Source organism: Stegodyphus dumicola, chromosome 2 (assembly GCF_044657685.1).
Source record: "Stegodyphus dumicola isolate Sdum_Otavi_A_Nest chromosome 2, ASM4465768v1".
NCBI classification, from domain to species: domain Eukaryota; kingdom Metazoa; phylum Arthropoda; class Arachnida; order Araneae; family Eresidae; genus Stegodyphus; species Stegodyphus dumicola.
Window position 1 is genome coordinate 258164542 of NC_140769.1, and position 26656 is coordinate 258191197.

At 33.2% G+C, this 26656-nt stretch overlaps 1 protein-coding gene across 1 annotated transcript in view; it reads left to right on the forward strand.

Moving 5' to 3' along the window:
* LOC118197013 (protein obstructor-E-like) overlaps window positions 1-24955 on the forward strand; it is an 85433-nt gene extending 60478 nt beyond the window's left edge. The window contains exons 3-6 of the mRNA XM_035368480.2: window positions 8897-8923; window positions 9025-9216; window positions 15360-15524; window positions 20334-24955. Of these exons, the coding sequence (XP_035224371.1) occupies window positions 8897-8923; window positions 9025-9216; window positions 15360-15524; window positions 20334-20719 (770 nt within the window). The 3' untranslated portion in view covers window positions 20720-24955. The remainder of the gene's footprint in view (window positions 1-8896; window positions 8924-9024; window positions 9217-15359; window positions 15525-20333) is intronic.
* The last annotated feature ends 1701 nt before the right edge of the window (window positions 24956-26656 follow it).

Genomic DNA, 26656 nt, shown 5'->3' on the forward strand with positions numbered 1-26656 from the left:
CCGAAGCCTCAAAAATTTAAAACTTATTATCAAAAGCGGAGCGCAATTTTTTTCTTCGAGCTCTTCCTGCGTTAAAAGAAGAAAATTACCACCCTGGTGATGTGGAAAATTTCGATTTTTGACAATCTGGAAATTAACAGCCACCCTAGGAGTGAAGGATTAATCCAATGTCCTTGCATTTATTGGAAAGCAATCATGCAGTAAGTAGGAACTGTATTTTATATAAAGTTAAATTGATTATGATAGTTTAACATATAGTAAAAGCATGTTTAAATTTCTAAATAAAAAGAAATAATATTTGAGAATAAAAAAGAAATGTATCAACAGAAGGAAATGACTGAAAATATGTCATTAAAAGTCAAAGCTACTGGAACGGATGAACCAAAGAATAAATGTGGAAAATCTTCAGATCCTAAATTCAATATTATTAGTCTCAGTTATCATTGGTTAGAGAAGAAACCTAAAAATCTATTTGAAAAACCCGCGAAGAAATGAAGCAACTCATCAGAGGCTTGGAAGAAGAAAAATAAGACCTTGATGATGAAGTGGAGGAAACGGTTTAAAAACTGAAAGGCTCTAGTTCTACAACAGATGATTGTTCTAGTGAACTTTTTAATATTCTCATAAGAAACAAAATTCAAACTTAGAAAAGGAAAATAAGTGGCTCAAAAATGTGTTGCATTATGTGCAGTCGTCTAGCAAAAGTAATGAAGATAAACAAAATAGTAATTCCACAGGTGCTGTCAAAGTTGCCTTCGAACTATTCTGACATTTTAAAAATTTTTACTTTAAAAGTTCCTTTTATAGTAGGGTGGATCTGATATTGTGATTTGGCTTTTAAAATTCGAGAGTCGCTTCAAACCAGGGGGAGATCCAAACCCATATAATGAACTTTTAAGAACTGATTCTATGTTAAATGAAACATCTCGATTCAGTGATGTTTCAGGGAATCATCCCGATTCCATGTTAAATGAATCATCTCGATTCAGTGAAGTTTTAGGGAATCATCCTGATTCCATGTTAAATGAATCATCTCGATTCAGTGAAGTTTGAGTGGAATAACCCTGATTCCATGTTAAATGAATCATCCCGATTCATTGATGTTTTGGAGAATCATCCTGATTCTGTGCAGTTAAATCAATCATTTCAAACTTGTCATCAAAAGATTCATGGTTTACTCTTCATAGAGATGAATGTGAAATATCTTGCGGACTCTTCGTCGAGACGTCATCAGAGCCCGAGGGGGAGTTTATAACCCAACGCTAAATGGCAACAGTCAACAAAAATTGAAACATCTAACATCTGAACCGTTAGTTACAGAGATTCGACAGATTTTTGCATGGACATAACTTTTCCTCTTATCCAAGAGTAATTGCTTTATGTTACCTTTATTACTTTTGGCATGTAATTCTTCCATGTAGTGTTTTTTCTTATAATTATAATTCTTTCTTATCTGCGTGGTTAAATGTAAAGTTTACATGGCCCTGTAATACTTCTTTGGCGAAATGAAGCAACTCCAATGATGGAACACAGAAATAACTTTTATTTAACACTCAAAAAAATGGCGACATACAAACAAGAAGATAAAACATATTCTAACATTTAAAAATAATTTACATTCTTCGTGCGAGAGTCACACGTGGCAGTCGAGTCTGGTTTCAAATATTGCCATTCACAAATACCTTAATGTTCATCTATTTAAATTATTTAAACTACAAGATTTTAATACTATTTAAAGCTGTTACAGCCCTCTGATTATAATTTATGTTAAAAATCTTATTTATTCTGCGGACAAGTAAGTTATCTTACAAAATAAATATTTTTCTTCCCTTTTCCTCACCAAAATATCATAAGATAATTAATAAAATTAATATGTTAAGATAATTAATATAAAATTAATGTCATAGAAGCTCTCTGATAAAGGGTGAGACACGATATAATCAAAGGACGACACCTTACTACTTACTACTTAGTGGGAAGAATTGCATGGGAACAACCTTCACGCTGTTTGGTTTTTAAATCATTAGCACTTTTGTTTCTCACTAGTAAACTGAGAGAACTAAACTTTTAACCAATGAACCGAAAAAGTTTAATCCTGAAAGGGAGATTCTTCAAATATTGTGACACTTTTTTTTAGTCCAAAAGGGACATTAGTTCCGAATGGGATGTTAGACTCGAAACGACATTTTGCATCGATATTCTTAAATTATATGCCTTTTCAAATTGTTTTCATCAAATATTATCGCGCTGTGTTATATTTAAAATAATTAAATAATAAAGAATCTGCATGAATGAATATAGGTTTCCAGCATCGTGAAAAAACAACAGTACTTAAAGCCATAAAATTTTGAATAACGTAATCTTCCACTCGAATTTGGATACCTGGAAGCCCGAATCTTGGATTTCGAATTTGTTTCATCCTCTATTTCGTATTTTTAAAACTCTAACGAATATTTTATTAAGAAACTTAAGATTTCAAAGCGAGCAGTGGAAATACACTGTACGGTACAAAATACAGGGTGTTTATAAAGTCCCGGACCCTTTTTGATGTTTAATAACTCGTAAAATAATAAAGATAGATTAAAATTAATAACATAAATGGTTAGATAGACTCAAAAAGTTTCATGACTCTTGTCAATGAACTTCCACGTGTGCCCCCTTCGTCGTACGGAGAATATCAAGTCGATATTCAATTTCACGCCAGGTACCGGCAAGCATGCCGGCATCCACAGAGGCTATTGCGGTTGTAATTCTGGCTTTTAGGTCATCCATGTTCGACACTCTCCTCCTGTAAACGTTGTCCTTTACAAATCCCCAAAGGAACTTACTTTAAAAGATACATAACGTTGCAATAATTGCCAAAAACAAAAGAGAGAAAATGCAATTAATAAGCAGACGATATTTAGAAAAGTACAGATATTTAGACTGGAAAATGAAATTATCTGAAATGAGCCACACGCGCAGACGATATTTACAAAAGTAAAGATATTCAAACATGAAAAATAAAATATATAAGTTATTCCATCAATAAATACCATAAGTTTGTTTATATGTTCATTACTTTATGAGTTATTGAACATCAAAATGGGCCCGGGACTTCATAAACACGTTGTATTTTTATATCCAGCGCGCAAGACTTCTATTGAAAATTCTAAAAATATGCAGTTTTTAAATATTTTTTTAAATATATTTAGATTATAAAAGCTAAAAGCTTTTTTTCCTTAAAGGCCTTTTGAAAATTTCTGACAAGTTGTGATCTGTATGCTGCACTAATGTTTACAAGATTTTAACATTAAATGGCTTTAACATTAAATGGCTTTATTAATTAACATTAAATGGCTTTATTAGTAACCGAAACTGTCAAGAATCCATTTTTACACTCAAGAAGATATGTGCATGTGTGTGAAAGTGTATTAACGAGAATATTTGAGACAATGGTTTCCAAATTTTCATCAATGGCATTAAGATTAAGAATAAAATTTCTATTACAATAATTTGCAAATGAGTTTCTAATCTTGCTCCTTTACGAAAACAGAAATAGGAACTTCTTTTAACTTTTTATGACTCTTATCTATTGAGGCCAAATCGCGATTGTTCTGATTTGTGGTTTGACCCCGATATTGAAGCGTTTGGGCACTTGGACAGTTCAAATAATCGCTTTTCTGCTGTATACGAATGAAATCATAAATATGTAGTGTTAAAATCTTGTAAATATTAAACAATTTAAAAATTTTGATCTGAAAATTTTAGATTACACCCTAGCACTTAAATAGAAGTTTAAATTCTTAAAAAATAAAAAAAAATCTGATGTGTACACCATATGACTTCCTTGTACGGAATTTTAAATTATACGCATTTTTTCTTGCATTTCATTTAAACTTATTGGATTGAATTAACGCCGACAGCGCATAAACCACAATAGAATAAATGCATTCTTTAAAATTCTCTCTATTTGTTTATATTAGCGACACTGTGGCGCTAGGTTCACTTAACAGTATTATATTTCATTCATATTATAACTCAGAATGCACAAAATTTGTATCATTTAAAGAATTACCTAATCGTTGCCACATGTTCTATTCAAATACTATAATAAAGCTAGAACGATGCATAAAAGAAATTAAGCAAACAAAACAAAAACGAAACTTTTCACAGACGATTGAGTATTTCTTATTAAATTAATTCCGTTCTCACTTCGCGAAAAGGCAAAAATACATAAATACTCAAAATATCTGTATTAAAAATTACGAAGTAAATCTTAAACACTTATTTCCTCGAAAAAATTCCAGAAAGGATTAAACATGATTTAATTCTCAATAATAAATGAAGGCGTTATGTTTGTTGTTGCGAAGCTTAGTTTCTCTAGATTGGCAACAAATCCATTATTCTGCTGTTTCAAATGTAAACAAGCAATGGCCGCCATCAAAAGCATTATTAGGCTTAGCGGCACTTGAACAACTTTAAAATTGTTGATAATTCTAAAAATATTGCATACAGATTTACTAAAGGCATAAAAACATTAACCGAAAGATAAGAACCACATAATTCAATCATTTTTAAAGCAAAAAATGTACAATTTACAAACATATAAGAGTAAAGAAACTGAGATCACTCAGCCGGGTAGCAGAGTGGATATATATATATAAATATATTTATATATGTTTGGTGCGGCCAATTGCAACCAAAATACGAGGTGCACATCTACACGTTATAGCAGTCCTATATACAAAATTTCAACGTTCTGAGACTACTCGTTTTTGAGTTATGCGAGATATGTACGTACGTACATATGTTCGTACAGACGTCACGAAAAATTCTCTTCATATTTCATTAATTTTTGGAGGAAAAGAGTCTTTTATTCTGTTTTCACGTACAGATATCACGCAAAAACATCGTTAAATTGCATTCGATAGCGGTCAAAATGGATATTTTCGTTGAAATATGCTGCCTGAAGCTTTTCGCGATTACAATACTTCCTTTTTACTTCGTACAAAGAAGTAAAAAATATTTAAAATATTAAAATTCGTAATGTTCAAAAGAAATTGAAGCGTGATCATGATATATAGATCTCAGTTTAGCGCTTGAAATTATTTTAAGTTACCGGATTATGAGAGGCCTAGAATTTACTGAAATTAGACGTATAGAAATTATAGATATGATGTAGTAATTAGAATTATAGAAATTATAGAAAATGTTATATTTATGTGAGCTGTTAAAAGTAGCAAAGAGAAATTGTAGAAAGGGAAATGTGGTATTATTTTTCATCATAATTATCTCCAGACGATTATTTAACAAAGACTTACACGCTTATTTCGTAAAGAAAAGATTTAGTTTGTAAAGCTTTTATTTTACTGGTTCGCTTGTCTTCGAGAATGAAAAAATGTTACTTATACAAATTCTAAATTTTACTTTTCCTACTGTTTCAATGATTTTATTCTTTTATTGCTGCATAATTATAATAAACTGTATTTCGTGTTTTTCATAATTTTTCTCAACTGAATAAATTTTTTGGGATAAAAATAAATATTTTAGTGTAAGAGCATTGAGGAAATGTTTTCAGTATACAATAAAAAAGGTAATTTAAAATTTTGCCATGCTTTTATCTAGATCGCAACTTCTTTTGTTTCACAAATAACCATAATGAAAATATTAATCAGTTTTTCTTTATTAAAAGACTCGAAAGAAAACTTTGGAGGCTTTTATTACTTTCATTTCATTGACTTCACATCCGGTTCAAATGAACACTATTTCTATTTGAAGAATACATTTTTTTAAGGTCTCGCGCGGAAGGATCCATTCAAATACATTCTCAGCCAAGTCTTCAATTATTAACTCTTTCCCTTTTTTTTACTTCCTTGTACGAAATAAAGGAAGAATTGTAATCGCGAAAAATTTAGAGTATCATATTTCAACGAAAAAAAATCCATTTTCACCTCTCTCGAATGGATTTGAATTAGGCTTTTGCTAGATATCTGTATGTGCAGCAGAATATAGGACTCTTTTTTCCAAAACGGATTTAAAAGGATTTTAAAATAGATTCAAAAGAGATTTTTTCTTGACATCTGTACATTTGCATGTATGTTGCATAACTCTTTCTGTCTCTCTCTCTGTATACATATATACCGACTCTGTTACCCAGCTCGATGAGATCAGTTTTTTTATTCTTATATAATCTGATTGATTTAAGTAAAAAATGTATTTAATTCATGATACATCCAATTGAAAACGTTCAATATTTTTATAGAATTAGATTACGTACATTTTTATGGTTTTTAAACATACAGAAAATATATAGCATTTCCATGCTAGTTTTAAATGCATATTTAATCTAATATACTATAAAATGTTTACCTTGGCTATCTTTATCAATAATCTTCTACTGACAAACGATATTAAAGTTTAAAAGAGTCCTTTTAGACGATCGTTAAAATTTGGAACCTTTCAGATTTTTTTGAGTACTATTTTTATCACCCTTTTTTAATTACATAATTTACTTATTGTAGCCTGAGAGAAACAATTCACTTTTACTTTTTGATGTAAAATTAATATCGAGGAGTTCATTCTGGCTAAATAATGCTTTAGTTTGAGCTACTGTTCCACTTGAATAAGTATTGAATGCTATTAATATTTATAACGCTTTTTGCATTTAATTTTGTGATAATGTTTCTAATTTAGTGCTTTTATTTTTAGAAAATGCACTGAATATAGGATTTATGACATCTATTAAGTCATCAATCACACCTCATTTAGAAAGTTAACATTCCTGCTTTCGACTTTATGCATGAGCTATTCATTAGAAAAACAATAAACGAAACGGTAAAATGAATATGTAAAATTTAAGTTTTTTACGTTAGTTAGATTGGCAACAACTTTCGTGAGAATAATAATCTCGAGATGACACTGGCAAGTAGTCAACGCCGAAAAAAAATTTCAACTTTCCCTTCATCATCAGAATGTTATACATTTTATATATATTGTCAATTTAGGTCTAATTCTCTAAAAATTAATTATCTTCGTACAATAAAATGCCATTCGCTAAAGACAACACGGATATATATTTGTTTTACTTGATTGATCATGAGAAGAATTTCTTATAGTAAGAAGTAGAATTCTCATTTCAGCCAGTTACGGTCACTAAGTAGAACATTGAAAAGAAAGAAAGAATACACTTCTTTTAAAAATCGGACTTCGTATCTTCTAACACGATGAACCAGAGGGAAAGAATAAATACTTTTATTTTATCGTAGATCTTGAAAAAAAAAAAAAAAGTGATCTAATGTCGAACGTTTTATGAAAGTGTTTTTTTTTTCTCCCGCTTAATAACATTTAGTGTTTATTTAGTTAGACAATAAGGTAACAGGAAGTTTGAAATCTAAAAGAAAAAAAATCGTCTGCAATAATCATCGCTAGGAACATTCCGATACGGGAAAAAGTTTTCCTTTTCGATCGAGAAAGCAGAATTTTTCTATTTGTTCCATGTTCCATTAGCGTTTCGAATTATTACGTGTATCCTCAATTTCATTTTACCTAATTATTTATCGCTTATGAGTTCTTTTTTTAGTATTTAATTTGCCTTTCTTATCAACTGTGTCCTTGAAGTTTAGGCCATTGAATATTTCAAATGGATTGAAATCGAAGATTTTATTGCGGTAAAAAACCATGGGATGAAAATTTTAAGTCAAATGTTTCCGACATGAGAAGGACTTATATAGGATATATTTATCAGCTCCAAATTCAAATTGCATGCGGGACGAATCCACAAACTTAAAAAAAGGGAAAGATTTTAACGAGCGTCCAAAGTTTTTTTATGCCCTCGCTGAGTTCACAGTCTACCAGTCTCTGTTAAACTCACTCCTGCTAACTCATTACTTTTTGAGTTTTTATCTTTATAGTTCTCTAAGGAATAGAGATAATGATTTGATTCCTTCTTTTCATTTAATGAGCAGAGTTTTTAATAGAACGTGGTTCTTAAGTGGTGCGGTTAGTTATCATTATCATTATAAGGGTACAGCCCCGAGCCTCCTAGCCGGAATAAGCCGGCCGTATGATCAAAAATGGGACCAGAGAAAAAAAATATATATATATTAAAAAGAAACACATAAAGTCCAAAATCCGAGTCTCAGTGCCAAATTCCAATTGTATCTTTGTTCGAATTTATAATCTTCATTACTATCTCTGCATTATTGTCTCTGTTAGAGGTGATATAGGAAGCTTTTGAGCAATACTTAAAAGTATTCTGCTGAGGTAAATCGTCTTTCCGCATGCGAAGTTCGAGAACATCATTATGCGAACTAAGAGGTCGTCGACATCCATTTTATCTCTAGGCCTGTGGATGGTACAGAAAATGATTCGTGAGCACCTGCTTAGAACAGGTGCTCAAAGGAGGTATTCAGGAAGCTATAAGGAAGCTATAAAGTAATATATGACTTACTGTAAACAGCACTTCGATTTTTTAACCCAGACCTTCAATAATCAGTGAAGCATGAAGAAAACTTTCGACAAACAAATCGGCATTAAATTTATTTTGCATTTTGTCACCGGGAAAGAAAACTTTAGTGTAAGACATAGCTTACTTATGTATCTCAATCAGAAATTTAATTTGAGTAACTCACACAAATTAACAAGTTTCGTATTCGTAATACTTCAGACGTTAAGGCTTTAATGAAATTTCGCTTTAAAGGGAACTGAACAGCTTGTTTACGACGAAATAACTAAACAATTACGATAACTAAATTGGAAACACAAATATAAACATTAATGAGGATTAATAAAATTACAAATAGATATACGAAACTTTATTTAAATACATAAACTAAATTTCTATCCTTAGATGCGAAGTAAAAATGCTGATACATTGTGTAATAACATTTCTTTTAAATGTTTTTTTTTCTTTCAGGTGTAGTTCTCATCACAGCTGACGATGGTGAGTTAATTTATGATACAAGATATTTATATTTTCAGTAACAAAGTGAACACTTTTTTATTTAAGGGAATTTTCAAATTAAATATTGTGAATTTTTGCAGATAAAGATCATGATGATGATGGTCAGCCTAACTATTGCCCAGAAGACAACGGCATGTTCCCAAATCCCAACAACTGTGCCAGTTACTATAACTGTGTAGATGGCACTGCCATCGCTATGAACTGCGCGCCAGGTCTTCTCTTTGATCCTAAGAAAAAAATGTGCAATTTTCCAAACCAAGTCAAGTGCTCTAGTAAGACTTTTTTTTATTAAATAAATAATCATTATTTTGATTGATAATTATTAACAGGAATTTATAAATTTGTGCTTTATTACTTGAGCTTTGTAAGATGCGAAGTACATGCATTTCAAATTTAAAATTATTAAGTTATTATCATTATCCTATTTTTTCATTTCCTTATACGAAGTAGAGGAAGTGTTGTAATCGGGACAAATTTCGGGTTTCAGATTTCAACTGAAATATCTATTTTTAACGCTCTCGAATCCGTTTTGCTATTTTGTTTTTAGCTTGACATTAGGTATTTTTTGGAAGCAGGCAAGAGAAATTGAAAAATTAGCAACCCCTTCGCCGGGAATCGAACCGCGGACCTCTGGAAACGCGCCCAGCGTGCAAACCACCATACCACGAAGGCATGCCAAGAAGGTGGGAAAAATAAAGCTCTTTACCTGTCTCTTCTAGCTTCAGCTTGTAATTTCTTACCAAAATGAGCTTTTAGAATCGCTTTAAATGAGTAGTAGCGAGTATTTAAGTCAAAGTTGACTAACTTCGACAGAGAGAATTAGATTTCTTGAATAGGCGCATATGTCTTTTGGCTACGTCTCTCTAAGCTGTTACTACGCTCAGACGCATTTAGTGTCCTTGATAGCTTCGCTATGTAATTTAATATTGTTACGTTATTTCCAATTCTTCTGTTCTGACACCAGTTGTTACGTTATTTTCTTCCTTCCCATTCGTACGGGGTTCGTAGATTTGGAGTGAATAACGACGACACTTGATGAAGTATCGAAACACACTTTATTAGTCAGTATTGTCAGGACAGCTCCAAAACACGTTTTACAGTGGTCTGTGAACTACTATAAACACGCTGGAACAATCAGCGACACAGCCTTCACACTCAGGCAATAACGGTGGAGACATGCTTCCTGCAAAGCACCCGAGTCTGCTTGGTCGTTCTCGGAACTCCACGTACTCTCGAGACTCTCCACGCTACAACTCGCGATGGCGATGCACTCGACGTCACACTGCTCCCGACTCTTCGGCTCAGCCGTTCCCGGAGCTTAACACACTCTCTCGACGATGCACTAACCGCGATACACTAAGAGACTCTTCGATACACTCGACGACCGACTCGGCACTCGCTGCCGACTCCATCGACTCCGCACGGACTAACTAACTCGAAACTATCTCGCACTCTAGACACTTCTGCATACCAGCACGGTTTATATAGTTTTTGGTTTGTGTTCGAGAGCATTCTGGGCTAAACCGGTAAGAATTCGTTCCAGAAGGTTCTCCATCCATCCATGGCATACCGCCAATTTTGTCGCCAAATGTTGCAACCCTGCCTTCCCTTGCCATTTTATGGCAACCCTAAACTTGCTTTGCGGGGATGCTACCTTACCGCGCCTTGACATTTCGTAACAATACGATAAAATAAATTCTTCGTTTGAAATGCTCGTAAGTTATGCAAATTTGATAAAACCCTCAGAATGAGATGAAAATGTATTTGATATTTTAAATATTATAAATGTATTTACAAACAATACGCAGCTATTTTAAAACAATTTTTAAATGTATGAAGTTCAATCTTTCATCATCTATAATAAATCTGATAGAAAGACATGTAGATATTAAGTGATAAAAAATCTATGCTCCCGCCGGCGGCCGAACGAAAACATCGCTGAACACCGGTAGTTCGACCTGGGATAGAATTCCAACGAAAAGGTTAGATGCATGGGTGATTTCCATAGCTTTCCCCATTGTAAGATAGATACGAACAACCAAGGGATACGATGCCAAGGGATATTGTCAGGACAGCTCCAAAACACGTTTTACAGTTGTCGATTAACTACTATAAAGAAGCTGAAACAATCAGCGACAGGTTATCAGGCTATCACGGTGGAGAGAGCTTCACCACAAAGCACCAGAGTACAGCTTTCGACTCTGCTCGATCGTTCTCGGAACTCCACGTACTCTCGAGACTCTCCACGCTACAATTCGCGATGCACTCGACGACACACAGAGCACAGCTCCTGACTCTCGGTTCAGTCGTTTCCGGAGCTCAACACGCTCTCTCGACGATGCACTAACCGCGATGCTCTACGAGATTCTTTCGGTACACTCGACCACCCACTCGGCACTCGCTTGGCCGGCTGTCAACGCAATCGCTTCCGCAGGACGAGACACACTCACACGATGAGAGACGCACACTTTCTGACTGCAGACCAGCACTGTTTATATAGCTTTCGGCCTGTGTTCGGGAACATTCTGGACTAAACCGGTAAGAATTCGTTCCAGAAGGTTCTCCAACCGTCCATGGTATATCGCCGATTTTGCCACCAAATGGGCGATTTCTCGCCAAATGTGGCAACCCTGACTTCTCTTGCCATTTTATGGCAACCCTAAAACTGCTTTAAAGCCGTCTTACCGCGCCTTTACATTTTGCAACAATATTATGGGCTAACTAGTTTAGAAATTGTGTTAGCTTCGGCTAAATATCTTTAGTTGGTCACTAGTTAGGTTATTATTTTTTGCATTTTTGAGTTCAAGCCCAAGTGGAGGCTTTGTTGTACGTCCTGAGAAAAGGACCATCTGTCAATCTTTATTTTGAGCAATAAAGGGTAATTAACCCTTCTTGAGTTTTACGCCTCTGTTTCTGGACTTAAGCCATTAGTCGCTTAGTAGTTCACTAGGTTCTTCCAAACTTAGTTAATAGATAAAAGGGAGGATCCCTACAATCTGAACGTAAGTATGTATACGCACGTATGTCGCAAAACTCAAAAACGATTAGCTGCAGAACGTTGAAATTTTGTAGTTCGGACTGCTTTAACATTGGCTTCTGCAGCTCCTTTTTTGTTGCTCAATTGGCAGTATCAAAAGTATCTCTTTCTGTCTATATATATTGTACATACACACCACACCATCATTATCAGGCTTAAAAGTCAGAATTATCAGTCATTATCAGGCTTAACCTGGCCTTTAATTTTGCAATCGTTGAATTGTAGACATATATTACCAACTACAGAAGTATTTTAAACATGATTGAACGCATATTTTTCGTGTTCTTGCATATATATAACCTAATAGTTTTACATGTTTACGGACTCTGCTTATCAAAGTGAAAATTAACATTACTAACTGATTCTCGGACTAGAATACCGTGGTGAAAGAACCAAAAATTCAAAGCATATCTACGAAGCCCCCCCCTCCCGAAAAAAAAGATAAAAAGAAAGTTTCTATTTCAATAGTCAGTACAGTATCTGCTGCAGGTGTTCTTCAGTTCAGTTATACCTCGAAAATGCACTTTTTATGACTTGAGGTCTTTTTTGATGTTTAATAACTCATAAAATAATGAAGATATAAACAAACTTATGGCATTTATTGATGGAATAACTTATATATTTTCCTTTTCGGGTTTAATATCTTTACTTTTGTAAATATCGTCTGCGCGTGTGGTTAATATCAGATAATTTCATTTTCCAGTCTAAATATCTGTACTTTTCTAAATATCGTCTGCTTATTAATTGCACTTTTCTCTCTCTTTTGTTTTTGGCAACTATTGCAATAATGTGCGCATATGAGGATCTGAACACCCCCCATGAATACCGTGAGGCACAAAGGGATTCCCCAAGGCTTAATGTGTGGTGTGGACTAATGCACGATCGAGTCATTGAGCCTTTCTTTTTTTATATAGAAAAGACGGTCTCATCAGTCGTATACTTAGACATGTTGGAAAACTTCGTATTTCCACAACTAGAAGAGCTTCAGCCACATGTCTGTTTGCATCAAGATGGTGCACCACCTCATTGGGGTACCATCGTTCGTAGTTCTTTGAATGACCGTTTTACAGGAAGATGGTTTGGGCGAAGAGGTCCAATTCCTTGGCCATCCAGATCACCTGATATAACGCCGCTGGACGTTTTCCTTTGGGGGTTTGTAAAGGACAACGTTTACAGGAGAAGAGTGTGGAACATGGATGACCTAAATGCCAGAATTACAACCGCAATAGCCTCTGTGGATGCCGACATGCTTGCCGGTACCTGGCGTGAAATTGAATATCGACTTGATATTCTCCGTGCGACGAAGGGGGCACACGTGGAAGTTCATTGATGAGGGTCATAAAACATTTTGAGTCTGTCTAACCATTTATGGTATTGATTTTAATCTATCTTTATTATTTTATGAGTTATTAAACATCAAAATGGGTCCGGGACTTTATAAACTCTCTGTATTTTGTTTACGTTATGTGCTTCAGTCTGCTCATATACTGAAATCGTATGGGGGACAGTGTCTGATATGTTCCTTTTCTCTCACTAGCTTCAAATCAATAATCTCTGTGCATTTTAATGACAGAATTTTTTGAATCCTGTTATCAGATAGGCTAGAATAAATATGTAAGTCAGCCCGTATTTCCTGCGTAATAAAAGTGAAGGCATGAAATGTCACGACTTATCATGACCGCTGCCATAAGCGGACTTCTGGTTGGCTTTCGTTGACATTCTAATCGATGTTGTTTACGTATTAGCTGTTGATCTTTGAACGTTTATAAGTCTCCCATTGAAATTTTAATACTTACCATAAAAGATTTTCTACTTAGTATGTAGAGAAATGGCAAAGATTGCAAATAAATGTTTCAAATTTAATAAAATCTAGGTACCTTCATTCATGTGTAAATGGTAACTTTATATTTTCATGTATACATGTTAAAACCTGGAAAATTAGTATAAGTTTTAATGCTATTTTATGCCAAATTATACCTAAAGACATTTTTCTGAGCTTGCGGATGTTGATATTTGTTCCCAATTTCAGTGTAATTTTATTTACCAATATTCTTTGTAGTCTTATCCACACGCTGTAAGGCGCCCACAATAAGTCGTGACGTCATGATTCTGACATTTCCTTGGCCTTCACTTTTGTGACGTCGGACTTACTCCATCTATTTTTATCTTCTTGGCTGTCTTGCTTCTTAAGTATTTATTTATTAAAATTTTTTTATGGCTGTCATTAACCATTTTTAGGCTTTCGCCTCTACTAAGGCTAGAATTGGTTGTCATTTTATTATGGCACCTAATAGATGGCCACCGTTACCTCCTTATGAGGGAAAAGACAGTTTACATCGATGCCTTCTCCGGGATTTGAACCCAGGCCCTTTGGTATCGCAGTATGCTTCCCTAACCGCTATAGCGTCTGAGCGGCATATATTTTAATATAAGTGCGCTCGGTTTACATAAATACAGTAATTTTTATGTACTTTTTAGATAATTTTTAATACAGTTTGTGAATGGCAACAATATTTAATTTCAGCTTTATTGCTGTTTTAAACAGAATATTCTTTAAGTTTACGTAATAAAATGTCGGATTCTCTCGACTTGCATGGAAGATTATATTATGCTGTAAATAAAAACATCTATATTTGAAAATCTTTGATGCGTAATGTTTCTTTATCAAAGCTTTTGTGGAGACTGGGGTTCAAAAGTAGATAACTTAGTAGGAGAAATTTCTCGGAATTTTCGAATTGTATCTTACAAACGGCATTTGATACATACAAATTTGCGTATTTTAAAAAAGCAGATAAGAGGAAAATAACATTCACGGCATGGAAGTCATTCAGATTTCATTTAGAAAGCAGAGATAGATTTCTTCTTTTAAAGGAAGGTAATTTTTGCATTTACAATTTTTTCCAGACGCGTTGTAAAATTGATGAAACAAAACTTAAATAAATATTTCTGCTGTCTAGTTTCTATACACATATTGTTTAGTTTCTATACACATATTTTTTCTATACACATATTGTTTAGTTTCTATACACATATTTTTTCTATACACATATTGTTTAGTTTCTATACACATACTGTTTAGTTTCTATACACATATTTTTCTATACACATATTGTTTAGTTCCTATACACATATTTTTCTATACACATATTGTTTAGTTTCTATACACATATTACTCATATTGTTTAGTTTCTATACACATATTTTTTCTATACACATATTGTTTAGTATCTATACACATATGTTGTTTGTTATAACGTTTTTTATGCATCATACTGTTGAACTTCCTTATAACCTAATTTCATTTACTTTTAATTAATTAAATTTTCATGCATGTATTTAATATTGCTCCTTATTCTTGGGTGTTTTCTCAACTTACAGACATGTGTCGAGCTCCTAACGGTCTCTTTCCAAGTCAGCACCGTTGCGATGAATTTGTCCTTTGTACCAACAACAAACCCGAAGTTAAAAAGTGTAAGAAAGGATTGTATTTCGATGCGAATCTCCAAGTCTGCAACTACAAGGATCAAGTGCTTTGCAACTTACGTAAGAAATGTTTTCTTAAATTTTTTTAAATTTAATTTTGATGATTTTTCTCATGCAAAGCAAACGTACTCTTAAGAAATTTGTATATATGAAAACAATTTTAGGAAAGCTGCATGTGAAATTGTAGTATCAGAAAGTAACATAAAAATTTTGAAGAGGTCGAAGCTCTGCCGGAAAAGTAAGATTACAGGCTAAGTCTATTTAACGTTGAGGTAAATGGCTATATTGCTAAATAGGCGAGAATTCGCCAAAGGTTGCCAACTTGGCGACCATTTGGCACCATTTTGCCCGGTTCCTGTATAATTGTAATTGGTTCTGTAGCTGAATAATTGTAATTGATCCCTATATTATATAACTGCAATTCACTCCTTATATATAACTTTAACTCAGAACTCGTAATAGCTTCGCAAAATTTATTTTCTGAAAACAAACACTTTACGGTTCTGAAACTTTCCACAATAGTAATCGTACAGCTGTTCTCAAAATAACAGAGCACGATCAATAGTTACCATTTCAAACTACTAAGAGTTAAACACAACGCAATGCAAAACGCAACTAAAGAGTGCGAAGATATCTCAGTACTCAAAACTTAACTCTGAACTAAACAACTGAGGACTAATGCTCTCTCCGGAATTATATAGTTCTCCCCAGGCCACCAAGAAACTTGCGGTTTCTTCAAATTCTGGAAAGCATATATGGTTAAAGTTGAATATAAGTTCAGGATACAGTTACACAGAGGGATCAATTACAGTTATTTAGTTACAGTATGAGTTGCAGTTATACGGGGTCGGACCAAAATGTCGCCAAATGCTCGCCCAGTTTGGCGACTTTTGGCGATTTCACGCCTAATCTGGCGACAAGAATTAATTGGCAAAACCACCGCTAGCTTCGCGATATCTCGCCAGGTTAGCAAGATAGCCATTTACCTCAGTGTTAAATTATACATTGCGTGATTGCGAAGAAAATGATGCTTCAAAATAAAGCTAAAAAGACAAAGAAAGCAGTGCGAGTGGTTGCAATAGCAGACTGGTAGACTGCAACCTCAGCTAGAGCATAAAAAACCAAAACAAATCCTTCTGGGCGACCATGAAAATCTGAAACATTTCAGATCTTTTTACACATAAAATTGTATTTTTAAACTGATATGGAATCCACAGTACACTGTTAGTGTGTTTTCGCTCCAAAGGTTGTAAGGATCTTAAGTTTTACTAACGTTTATTTTATTTTAAATCTTTACTATCACTTCTTATTTTCTACTTCCGGCCAGAATTAAAAGCTTTAACTTATTTATGCAGATTTGTCTCGCGAACGCCAAGTACTTAAGTTGTAGCTTTTTGCCAAGCAAGAGAGAGGAAGGAGCTATTAGAAGCAGGCCGCTTGCCATAGTAGTTTTACTCGGTTGCTGGTTGCCTTCAAGGCCAGAGATTTAATCCTCTTGATAATTTTAAGCGTATCGTAGTGTTAGCAGTTCTCTGTACTACATACGGCCTTTTGCTAATATACGGCCAATCTTGGAGTAGGCACTTGTTTGATTAATCCAAAGTTAAGTTTAGTTAGAATTTAGTTAATATTTTTATATTCTTACGTTCAGACCACAAGTGGTTGGTCTCTGTATTCCGAAGTCCGGAAATCATTGTAAAGAGAGAAAAATAAAGGATTTCGTATACCCTTCCTGTGTGTATTGTCTACTTCCTACATTTATTGAACATAGCTTTAGTAAGCTCCCTGTTCCGAGTCAGGACATTTAATGTTCCCAAAGCAAGTAAGGAGGAACACAGAACCTGATAAGGTTATGATTCCAAAAAATAAGAAACGGATAAAATGCCATTTTAATTGTTTATTCGAACATCTCTCAAAATGTATAAAATTGTACGCCTGGCTGTATAGCAGAATGTGATAGTTGATTTTCCAGAAATCCCTGTAGAGTACAATTCTATAAATGAAATCTTATTTACTATTTCTCAGTACAATATCCTTCATCAAATATTTTAATTGAAAGCTTTTAAAACAAGCTCTCAAGTATCCTTAAATACTTAAATAAATGTTAAATGCCATTGACGGTGAGTATGCTATGGCTTTTTTACTTTGTGTATGGTAACTCAAAAGATGTTCAGAAAATCGTTTCTTAATTTATGTAAAACTAGCTGCTATGCGGCCATCCTATGTCTGGATTTTAAATGTACCGGAAATATGCCTAAGGGGAACACCAAACATTAAACTCAAAACCTGTACCTTTACTCTGCAGACCAACTTTATAAAAAAATCAATAAAAATGTATCACATATTAAAAAAAACTACAATGAAATAAGCAGCATCTCCTTCATACAAATATTAATTATCCTAATAAATAAATTAATCAACTTCCCGTTGCAAAATCTTAAGAATTCAATTGGTACAAAGGGATTTAAGATCTTTGTTTCCTAAAAGAGTCATGCAAAACTTTTTATGTAATTAAAATTATAATAGGGGGACCGGAAAGTGATGTCGTTTCTGCGCGTGCTAAGGGCAGAAGTGGAAGCAAATCCATGTCAAACACTCTTAACCAACCTTGGTCGACCACCCAAGAACATTTAAGGGGGCTGATACACCTTAAACCCCTTATGATCTTCGAATATGTGACTGTTGCAAGAATTGGGATGACTTATTTATTTTAAATGCCATTACTTCCAACCTTTTACAGCTGACTACATAATATAGCTGCTTTGGAAACTAGTAACAAGAAAGTTTCTCTTGCCACAAATAGTTTTGTAATTTAATCCTCTTTGTGACAAAATATTTCGCCATGTTTCCACCTTGCGCGCATGATATTTTAAAAATGGCTAATGGTACCTGCTTGAAATTCGATGGAATTCTTTATATGGGCACTATTTTCTAACTGAACCAAAAATCTGATGAATAATTTAATATTGAAAAATTTTATGGACGAAAACCTTACAATTTTTTTAATAAAATACATTTTATAAACTCAACTCAAAATAAAATAAAAATTTAACAAGAAATTTTTAGAATTTTAGGTTCACAGTAGTCTCCAAATGTTATAAAAGTTATATATTAAATATGGAATTAAATTATGCAATAGAAGTTTTTAAACTGTGCGCGCAAGGTTGAAACAGGACGCAAAATGTTGTCACAAAGCGGATTAAATTATAAAAATATTTGTGGCAACACAAACTTTCTGATTACTATTTCAGAAAGCAGCTATATTATGTAGTCAGGAGTGAAAGGTTGGAAGTAATTGCTTTTAAAATAAATAAGTTATCCCAATTCTTGCAACAGTCACCTATTCGAAGATCTTATGGGTTTTAAGGTGTACGAGTCCCCTTAAAGCAGAATGGAAAAATAAGCAAAGCAGGTGTTTGAGTACCCCATAATCTGTCCGAAAAGAACAAAGCCAACCTATCCATCACATGAAACATATTGCTGCAACAGCACCATACAGAACCGTTTTTTGATCGTTTGATTAGTGGAGACAAAGAAATAAGTCCTATATGATGATCCAAAACTCAAAAGGCAGTTTTAATAGGGGTTACAAAGGGTTTACATCCCGAGAAGGTGCTTCTGGGTGTTTGATGGAGTATTCGCAGAATTGTTCATTTTGAATTGCTGAAACCTGAACAAACTGTTAATGCAGACCTCTATTGTGAACAACTGGATGGAGTGAACCAATCTTGAATCGAAAAATATCAATTGTCAACGGAAAAGGCGTCATTCTGCAGCACGACAATGCAAGACCGCACTGTGCAAGACGAACACTGGAAAAAATGAATGAATTGGGGTGGGAGGTACTGCCATACTCACACACCATACTCGACCGATATCGCAACATTGGATTTCCATTTATTAGGATCCCTACACCATTTTCTTAGTGGCAAATTTGAAAATTTGGATGATGTCCAAAATGTCCTCTCGAGATATTTTACTCAAAAACCAATTCATTTTTATCGGTCCGGGGATTGAAAATCTGCACATTAGATGGCAAAAGGTTGTAGATAACGAGGATGATTATATTATTGATTAAAAATAAAAACTTCTTAAAAATGTATTCGTTTGAATTCAATGTAAGAAAGCGACATTACTTTCCGGTCTCCCTATTATATAATTAAAACATAATATAAAAAATTATAATGAAATGAGCTATAAATCTCATATTTTCAAGAGAAAACAGTCAGCAGTCCAGTATCCAAAGCAATGAGTGAAAAACTGTTGCTAAAAACCACATTTCTAAAAGAATGAAAATTTCATCAGAAAGCAATAACCAACAAAAATTGTGATTTGTGGATGACGTAATTCAAAATATACAAACCTCTCTGCCATTAGCTAATAAAGAGAGAGAGATAGGAAAGGGAAATTCTTTCTGTTATGCCTCGCGAGACACATGCGCGTCAGAATAAGAAGATTAGGATGTTCGTGTAGAATTAATAATATTTTATTTCATATTTTCAACAGTCAACAGTCCAGTATACAAAGCATTGAATAAAAAACTGTTGCCAAAACCACATTTCTAAAAGAATGAAACTATTCAGAATGATGCAATTTCATCAAAAATGATAAAATAAAAAAAATCTGATTCAAATTTTGAAAAAATCACTTCGAGTTGCAGTGGCTCTTGTCTAGATGTACCTAACCTATGTACCAAATTTCCTAGGCCTGGGTCTATTAGCTTACGCGCAGCACGAACGAAAGACACACACAGAGACTCTTTCTTTTATTATATGTAGAGATAATATGTCTAACAAAGTGTCTGATTTTAATGTAGAATATATTACTTAATTCAATATTCTTAATTTTTCAATTCTGTTTATCTTTCAGCTGGAGGCGGCAAGAAAGGAAACAAGACTGAAGGTAATAATAAAAAAGATGATGATAACAAAAAACAAAAAGATTCTGACACAAAAGGTCGAGTGCAAGTGGGACAATACGTATCTGGGGAGAACCTCTTCACCATTCATGGCGAACTGAAAAAGGGACATAGAGAGCTAGCAGCCGCTAGCGTGAGATCTGTCTGTCCCAAAGCTCGGGGTCTATTCGCCCATGCAGAGTCATGCAATATGTTCTACCAGTGTTACGACGGTGAGGTCTTGATGAAAAAATGTCCGGCTGGGTTGCTGTTCGATGAGTATCGTCATATGTGCGCTTATGGGAGGGAGGTAGATTGTGGTGATAGGATGGTCTCCCGGCATCCAAATTATCCTTAGTTTTTTCCTAAATCATTTCTTTAATTAGTAACTAATTTAAGGACAGGTCTGGAGCAAAGACGGCGAATGTATGACACGTAACACGTATACCAGAGTCGGAAAGTCGTATGAATTTTGTTAGTAGAACGATTCTAAGGTGAAAAGTAAATATATGTCTTGGAAGGAACAATTTTTTTTTTTTTTTACTCATGCCATTTGATTTCATTTAAACAGATGAATGTGGTCTTAATTTTAGAAGTAGAAGTAATTATTCCGCATTTTTATGCGAATATTTTATCTGCGAAATAAAACATAGGTTTTTGACTCCTTTAATGTTATTGACATTTGCGAAATTTCGATTTTACAGATTTTCTTGTCTTTATGAGTTTGCACGCTGGGGTTAAACGAAAAAAACAGTAAAGTTATGCCTATGTGTGTTTAGTGTATCTGAAGCATATGCCATTTTTGTGAGAACGGTTATCCTGGGCTCTTTTTTTATTATGAAATACCCGTAGAGCTTATTAATTAATTAATTAATTAATTTTTATTTTATCTTAATTTTTATCTTTTTATCTTTCTTTATTTTATTTCAGACATAAAACTAGTTGTTTCTCACTTATTATATAAATTTACGTATTATAAATGAGTTTTTAAAAATAAAGCATGGTTAAAATAATTCATGGAATTAAAAAATGGATGCTTAATTACGATTTTCTGGCTTGACTCCTATTGCGTGTAAATGCCTCGTAAGTTTCGTGAGGGGTTATAATAATAATGTATCGCTTTACAATTTTCCCATGCAAACCTGAAAGATTCGCCGTCTGTGCTCTAGCGATTACCCTTAAGTAGAATTTAGCTTCAAGAAATCAAGGTTCTTTTTATTTGCATTGCAATCAAGCAGTGGCGCCAAATAAGAATAAGCTATAATTTTTCTTCTTGCAAAGTATTTTGGGGAAAGATTTCAGCACTAGATTTTCATGTCTAACGGAGTCTTCGTATATATTTTATGAAGTGTATTTTGTATATATGCATAATTCATTGAAATGTTTGGAAATGAATTTATGATCGCGATGAAATGTGATAATACTTTTTGCGATATATCATGCAAACATGCGAATTAAAGCACAAAACATATGCATACAGCTATGATGAATCAAACGTACACTTAAGAACAGCAACGTAATTATGATGAAACATACATAAAATAAAATAAAAATATAGATTAGAACCTTTATAAACTATTTCATAGATTTACGTTTCTATATGAAAAAAAAAAAAAAAAAATAGCAGTACACTAGTTAATTATGAATGAAATTCGTAAAATTCTGAAATGCCAATTTCTAGCTGTAAGAATTGAGTAATTGTTACCTATTTTCTTGTAATAATAGTCAGACTTATATAATGTGTAAATGCGAGTTACTTTTGTAAACATTTACAGGTTATTCTCGATAACAATATAACACAATTTTATTTCATATCAGCCTGAAAAATATTGCACATTAATTAAAGATATTTACTTAAATATACTAATTAGATAATATTAATATGAATTATATTGGGAGGAAAATAAATTTTGCGAAGTGGGAGAAATGACAACCGTTTTTTTACCGAAAGAAATAAACAGAGCAAAGCCAGGGCGAACGTTGTGCCATCTATTTCAAAAATTAGTAGTGAAACTTGAAACTTATTAGAATTAAATCAAGAAGATAAGTTTTTGTAAAGTTAAAAACTTCAAGGAAATCAAACAATTTTTGTAAAAATTTCTTACAAAAAGTTTTTACAAAACCAAAGTTCTAAACTATGATCGAGTGTCCAACAATGATTAACAATGGAAAATCTTTTTGTTTCTTCTATTCGAAGGTAAGATTCGTGTTCCTTGACGCAAAAATTTATATCTTCAAATTAAGTGTCAGTCGTCAAATGAAGTGTCATATGGTCAATCATAAATAAAATCAGGTGCTCTACTATAATTAACTATCGAAAATCTGTTAATCTTCCCTATTCGAACGTAAGATTCGTGTTCCTTGACGCAAAAATTTAACGTTCTTTTTAGTTTGGCCGATGCATGATAAATGATACTGACAAAATATGCTATAAAGTTCCAAGAATTAAAATCTAGATATGGGATTAGTAAGATCAAGATATGAATAGTAAGATCAAGAATAGAACAGAAAATTTTACTGTTAGGTAAGAAAATGATCTAAAAGCACTATAGAGTTAGTAACTCATAGTTACGTTCTAATTATTTTAAATGAGTGAAACTACCTGTCATACAATTTTATTAGGAAACAATATCAAACTATCTTTTTAAACTACAGTTATTATTTCAAATAACTGCATTCTTCAGTAGGAAAAAGTATTAAATTAATTATAAAATAATTACTTATTTCTATTCCAAAAATGCACTTAGAGAGTGTAATTTAAATCACCCAATATTGATTAACAATAGGCATTATTTTGGCTAATTTTCAGTACAAAGATGTTTCCGTTCATACTTCCGGGGTTTGATTTACAAACCGGAAGCAGCACGTAAACAATATATTCAAGATTTAAAACTTTTTTTTCCGAGTTTGAAATCTGATGGGAACGAGAGATCATTTTTATTTTCAGGCGCATTTATTTTAGGCGTAAACAAAAATTTTCTGCTTCATCAGTGCCATCTGTAGAAGTCCTCTTCTTACACAGATTAAAATGGCGATATATTTATATTTATAAGCAGACTAAAATAGTAGTGATGTACAGGATTAAAATATACATGCGTCCGATTTCAATTTTCGGGCAATTTTTTTTCCTTTTTATTTTTGGAGATTCTTTTTTATTTTAATCAAAATTTTGAGAACTTTAATATTCATTCCTTCCTTGCAGCATTTCATTGTTATATTAAATGTAAAATATTTCCAATAATAAGAAACCTAATTTAAAATCCCATAAAAAATGTTACTCGTAGAGTATTAACTACCGAACAGGAAAATTATTAAATATCTTAAATACAACATAGTAAAAAAAATATTTTAGGACAGTAAAATTCTGACTATAATTATTTAACTTGCTATATAATGAACAACACATTGTTTTAATTAAAAATCATTTGAGAAAACAATAACTTTACTCACATGAAATTTAAAAATGCAATTTAGCAATACCTGGAATCTGTTCTATTAGCGTGCATACCTAGTTTGACCTAAATTCGCAAACAGCAAAATTAAAATCTTCATACTGAACAGATAGAATATTGAAAAGTTGAAGAAAAGATACAAGAATAAATTTGAATCATTTATTTAAATACTTGGAACTGTTTAAAGTTTTCTACTCCAAACTATGTTTAACACCTTTCGATTGATTCATTACACAACTTAAGACAATAAAAGTTATGCAAAAAAAATTTTAAGTCTCAAATTTAAAATATAAAATAATGTAACAGATTCATTTTTAACTGATAAATGAATTCGTATTGCTGGTTTGAAAATTTAATAGCACCTAATGTTATTTGTGCAATCAGTTTCAAACTTTAAAATCTTTTTAGTGTAGTGTATAATTTAGTGTATTAGGAATAAAATACTACTATGTATTGCACAAATTTTGTACGCTAAAAATAACAAGGGGGAATTTAAAAGGTGCAGTTTGTGTTTTAAAATAACAGCTTTGGAATGTATGTGATTTTCTCCGTTATATATCCTCCTAAATATGTTTTGAAAATTATTGTAAAACTTATCCAGAGAAGTTTTATTGAGAAATTAGTTTATATTTTATGCTTGAACTAACCTAATGCTTTTAGATATAATAAGAAGTTTGCCTTCGATGTAATTATCAGTGAAGATAATGTGTTATTATAAAATACTAGCTTTTAAAAGTCTGAAATAATTTTTATCTTAAGTCATGTGGGAAAACAGTTCTGTTCAGATATTAAATCTCAGATTTTTGTGTGAGAGCTATTTTTTATTTATTTTGATGAAATTATTAATGATGATAATATTCTTGATTAGGTTAAATATTACAATTAATAGTATTAACTTAAACGAAGCTATTAATCAGATTTGAAACTGCCTATTTAAGAAGAATTTGTAATTAAAAATGGAAAGAAGTGATTCTATTATTTTGTAATACAAAGATTTATGATGTATATCATGTAGTATAGAAAAGTACTTTTATAAATATTGTGCTTTAATGATTATGTTCCAGCAATTAAAATGTTTCTTTTAAAACTATCTTGGTATATTTGTAATATAATTTTGTACCTTAAAGCTCAATAAAGAGGATTTTAAGATATGTGTGTTCTTTTATTTGAAATCGGACGCAACGTATATTTTTTACAGACACTTAGAAAGCTCGTAAATTCGATGAAATTCCGAATGCCTACGTTAAATAAAAATGATCAGCCCTTTTTATATAACATTTATGTAATTTAATGAAATATAGCTTAGATTCAGAGCGAATAGAGCGAATAGTAATTTCAGACTTATATTTGGTAATGGGTTAAAAATTTCAAGTAATAATATATTAAAAATTCAGTTAATACTTAAGTAAAAATAGTACTATACAGTTTTTTACCATTCGAATTTATAACTCTATAACGTTTCTTTTTCTTTAGAAACATAAAATGTACAAAAAAGTCTTAAATACTGAGAAAGTGAAATATCACTGTGTCTTGTAAAGCTACGTTCAGACGGCGATGTTAAGGCTGTGTTCAGACGGCGGCGTAAAGGGCATAGAGGCGTAGTCATAAGGGCATAAAATACGGGAATTCCTTTCACACATGCGAGAACGGGGTGTAAGCCGTAGCCAATGAGAGAAGCTAAATTTGCGCATGCGTGGATGTGTCTACAACTTTCCCGCGCTATTCTCCTGCTCGACTGATTTCCCGCGCTCACTCTGCTTGTTTTGTGACAGCGAAATCTTCTGTAGAACGCCGCTTCGTTTTAGCTTCGCTCTAATTGGTCGACGCTTATCCCAAACTCGGCGGAGAAGTTGAAAACTTTGAACCCTATGCCACAAGCCCTAAACCAGATTTTCTGACGTTGCACAGACTGGTTGCCTTGGCAACGGAGCTCGGCTTTAATTACTTACGCCCTTTATTCCCCCGTCTGAACGAAGCTGTCATAGAGGCATAGTCACAAGGAATAAAATGCGGGAGTTCCGTTCACACCTGCGACACATGGTCTAAGTAGCACCCACTTAGAGAAGTTAAAATTTGCGAATGCGTTTGGGATTGCGTCTACAGCTGTCCCACTCTATTTTCCCATTCAGGTTTCGTGAGCTCGCTTTGATTGGTCGGCGCTTATCCTAAGATGGCATGAAGTTGAAAACTTCGATTTTTATGCGAACAGCCCTAAAGCAGATTTTGTAACGTAGCGCAGACTGTTTGCCTGGAAACGAAGCTCGGCTTAAACCACTTATGCCCTTTATATTGTCGTCTGAACGCAGCCGTAGAGGTACCACACCATAGAGACATGAAGGTACCACAGAGACTGCGAAAGGTGTAAAGCACCTCTTTATTGAACTTAAATAAAAACTGACAGAAGGCACCCATTTATACTTACAAAATATATAGCCAGCAGTTATGGCTTAATCAAAAATATTAAATTTGGCTTAACTAAATAAGTAAGTTAGCCTGAGGACCACAAAATTTAAGCAACGCGCAAGTTGGCTCTGACTTAAGGGGGGTGTGACAAGCCTAATGACGAAAATAACTCAACGCTGCAGAATATTACTCTCAGGAGAATAGAAATTAGTAAAGTGGTGTTCAGCAGGCAGAACAGGCTTTGATTATACCCTCTAAAAACTTCATTTAAATACTTTCCTTCTCTTTTTACCTCATTGGAGTATCACGCATGCTGGAAATTTAGATTTTGGTAGGAAAATGGAAATGAGGAGGATAGGAAACTTTATTAATATAACTAGTTAAAAACTAAACGAGACCGTACAACAATTTTATTTCAAAGTACACGATGTAAACGACGT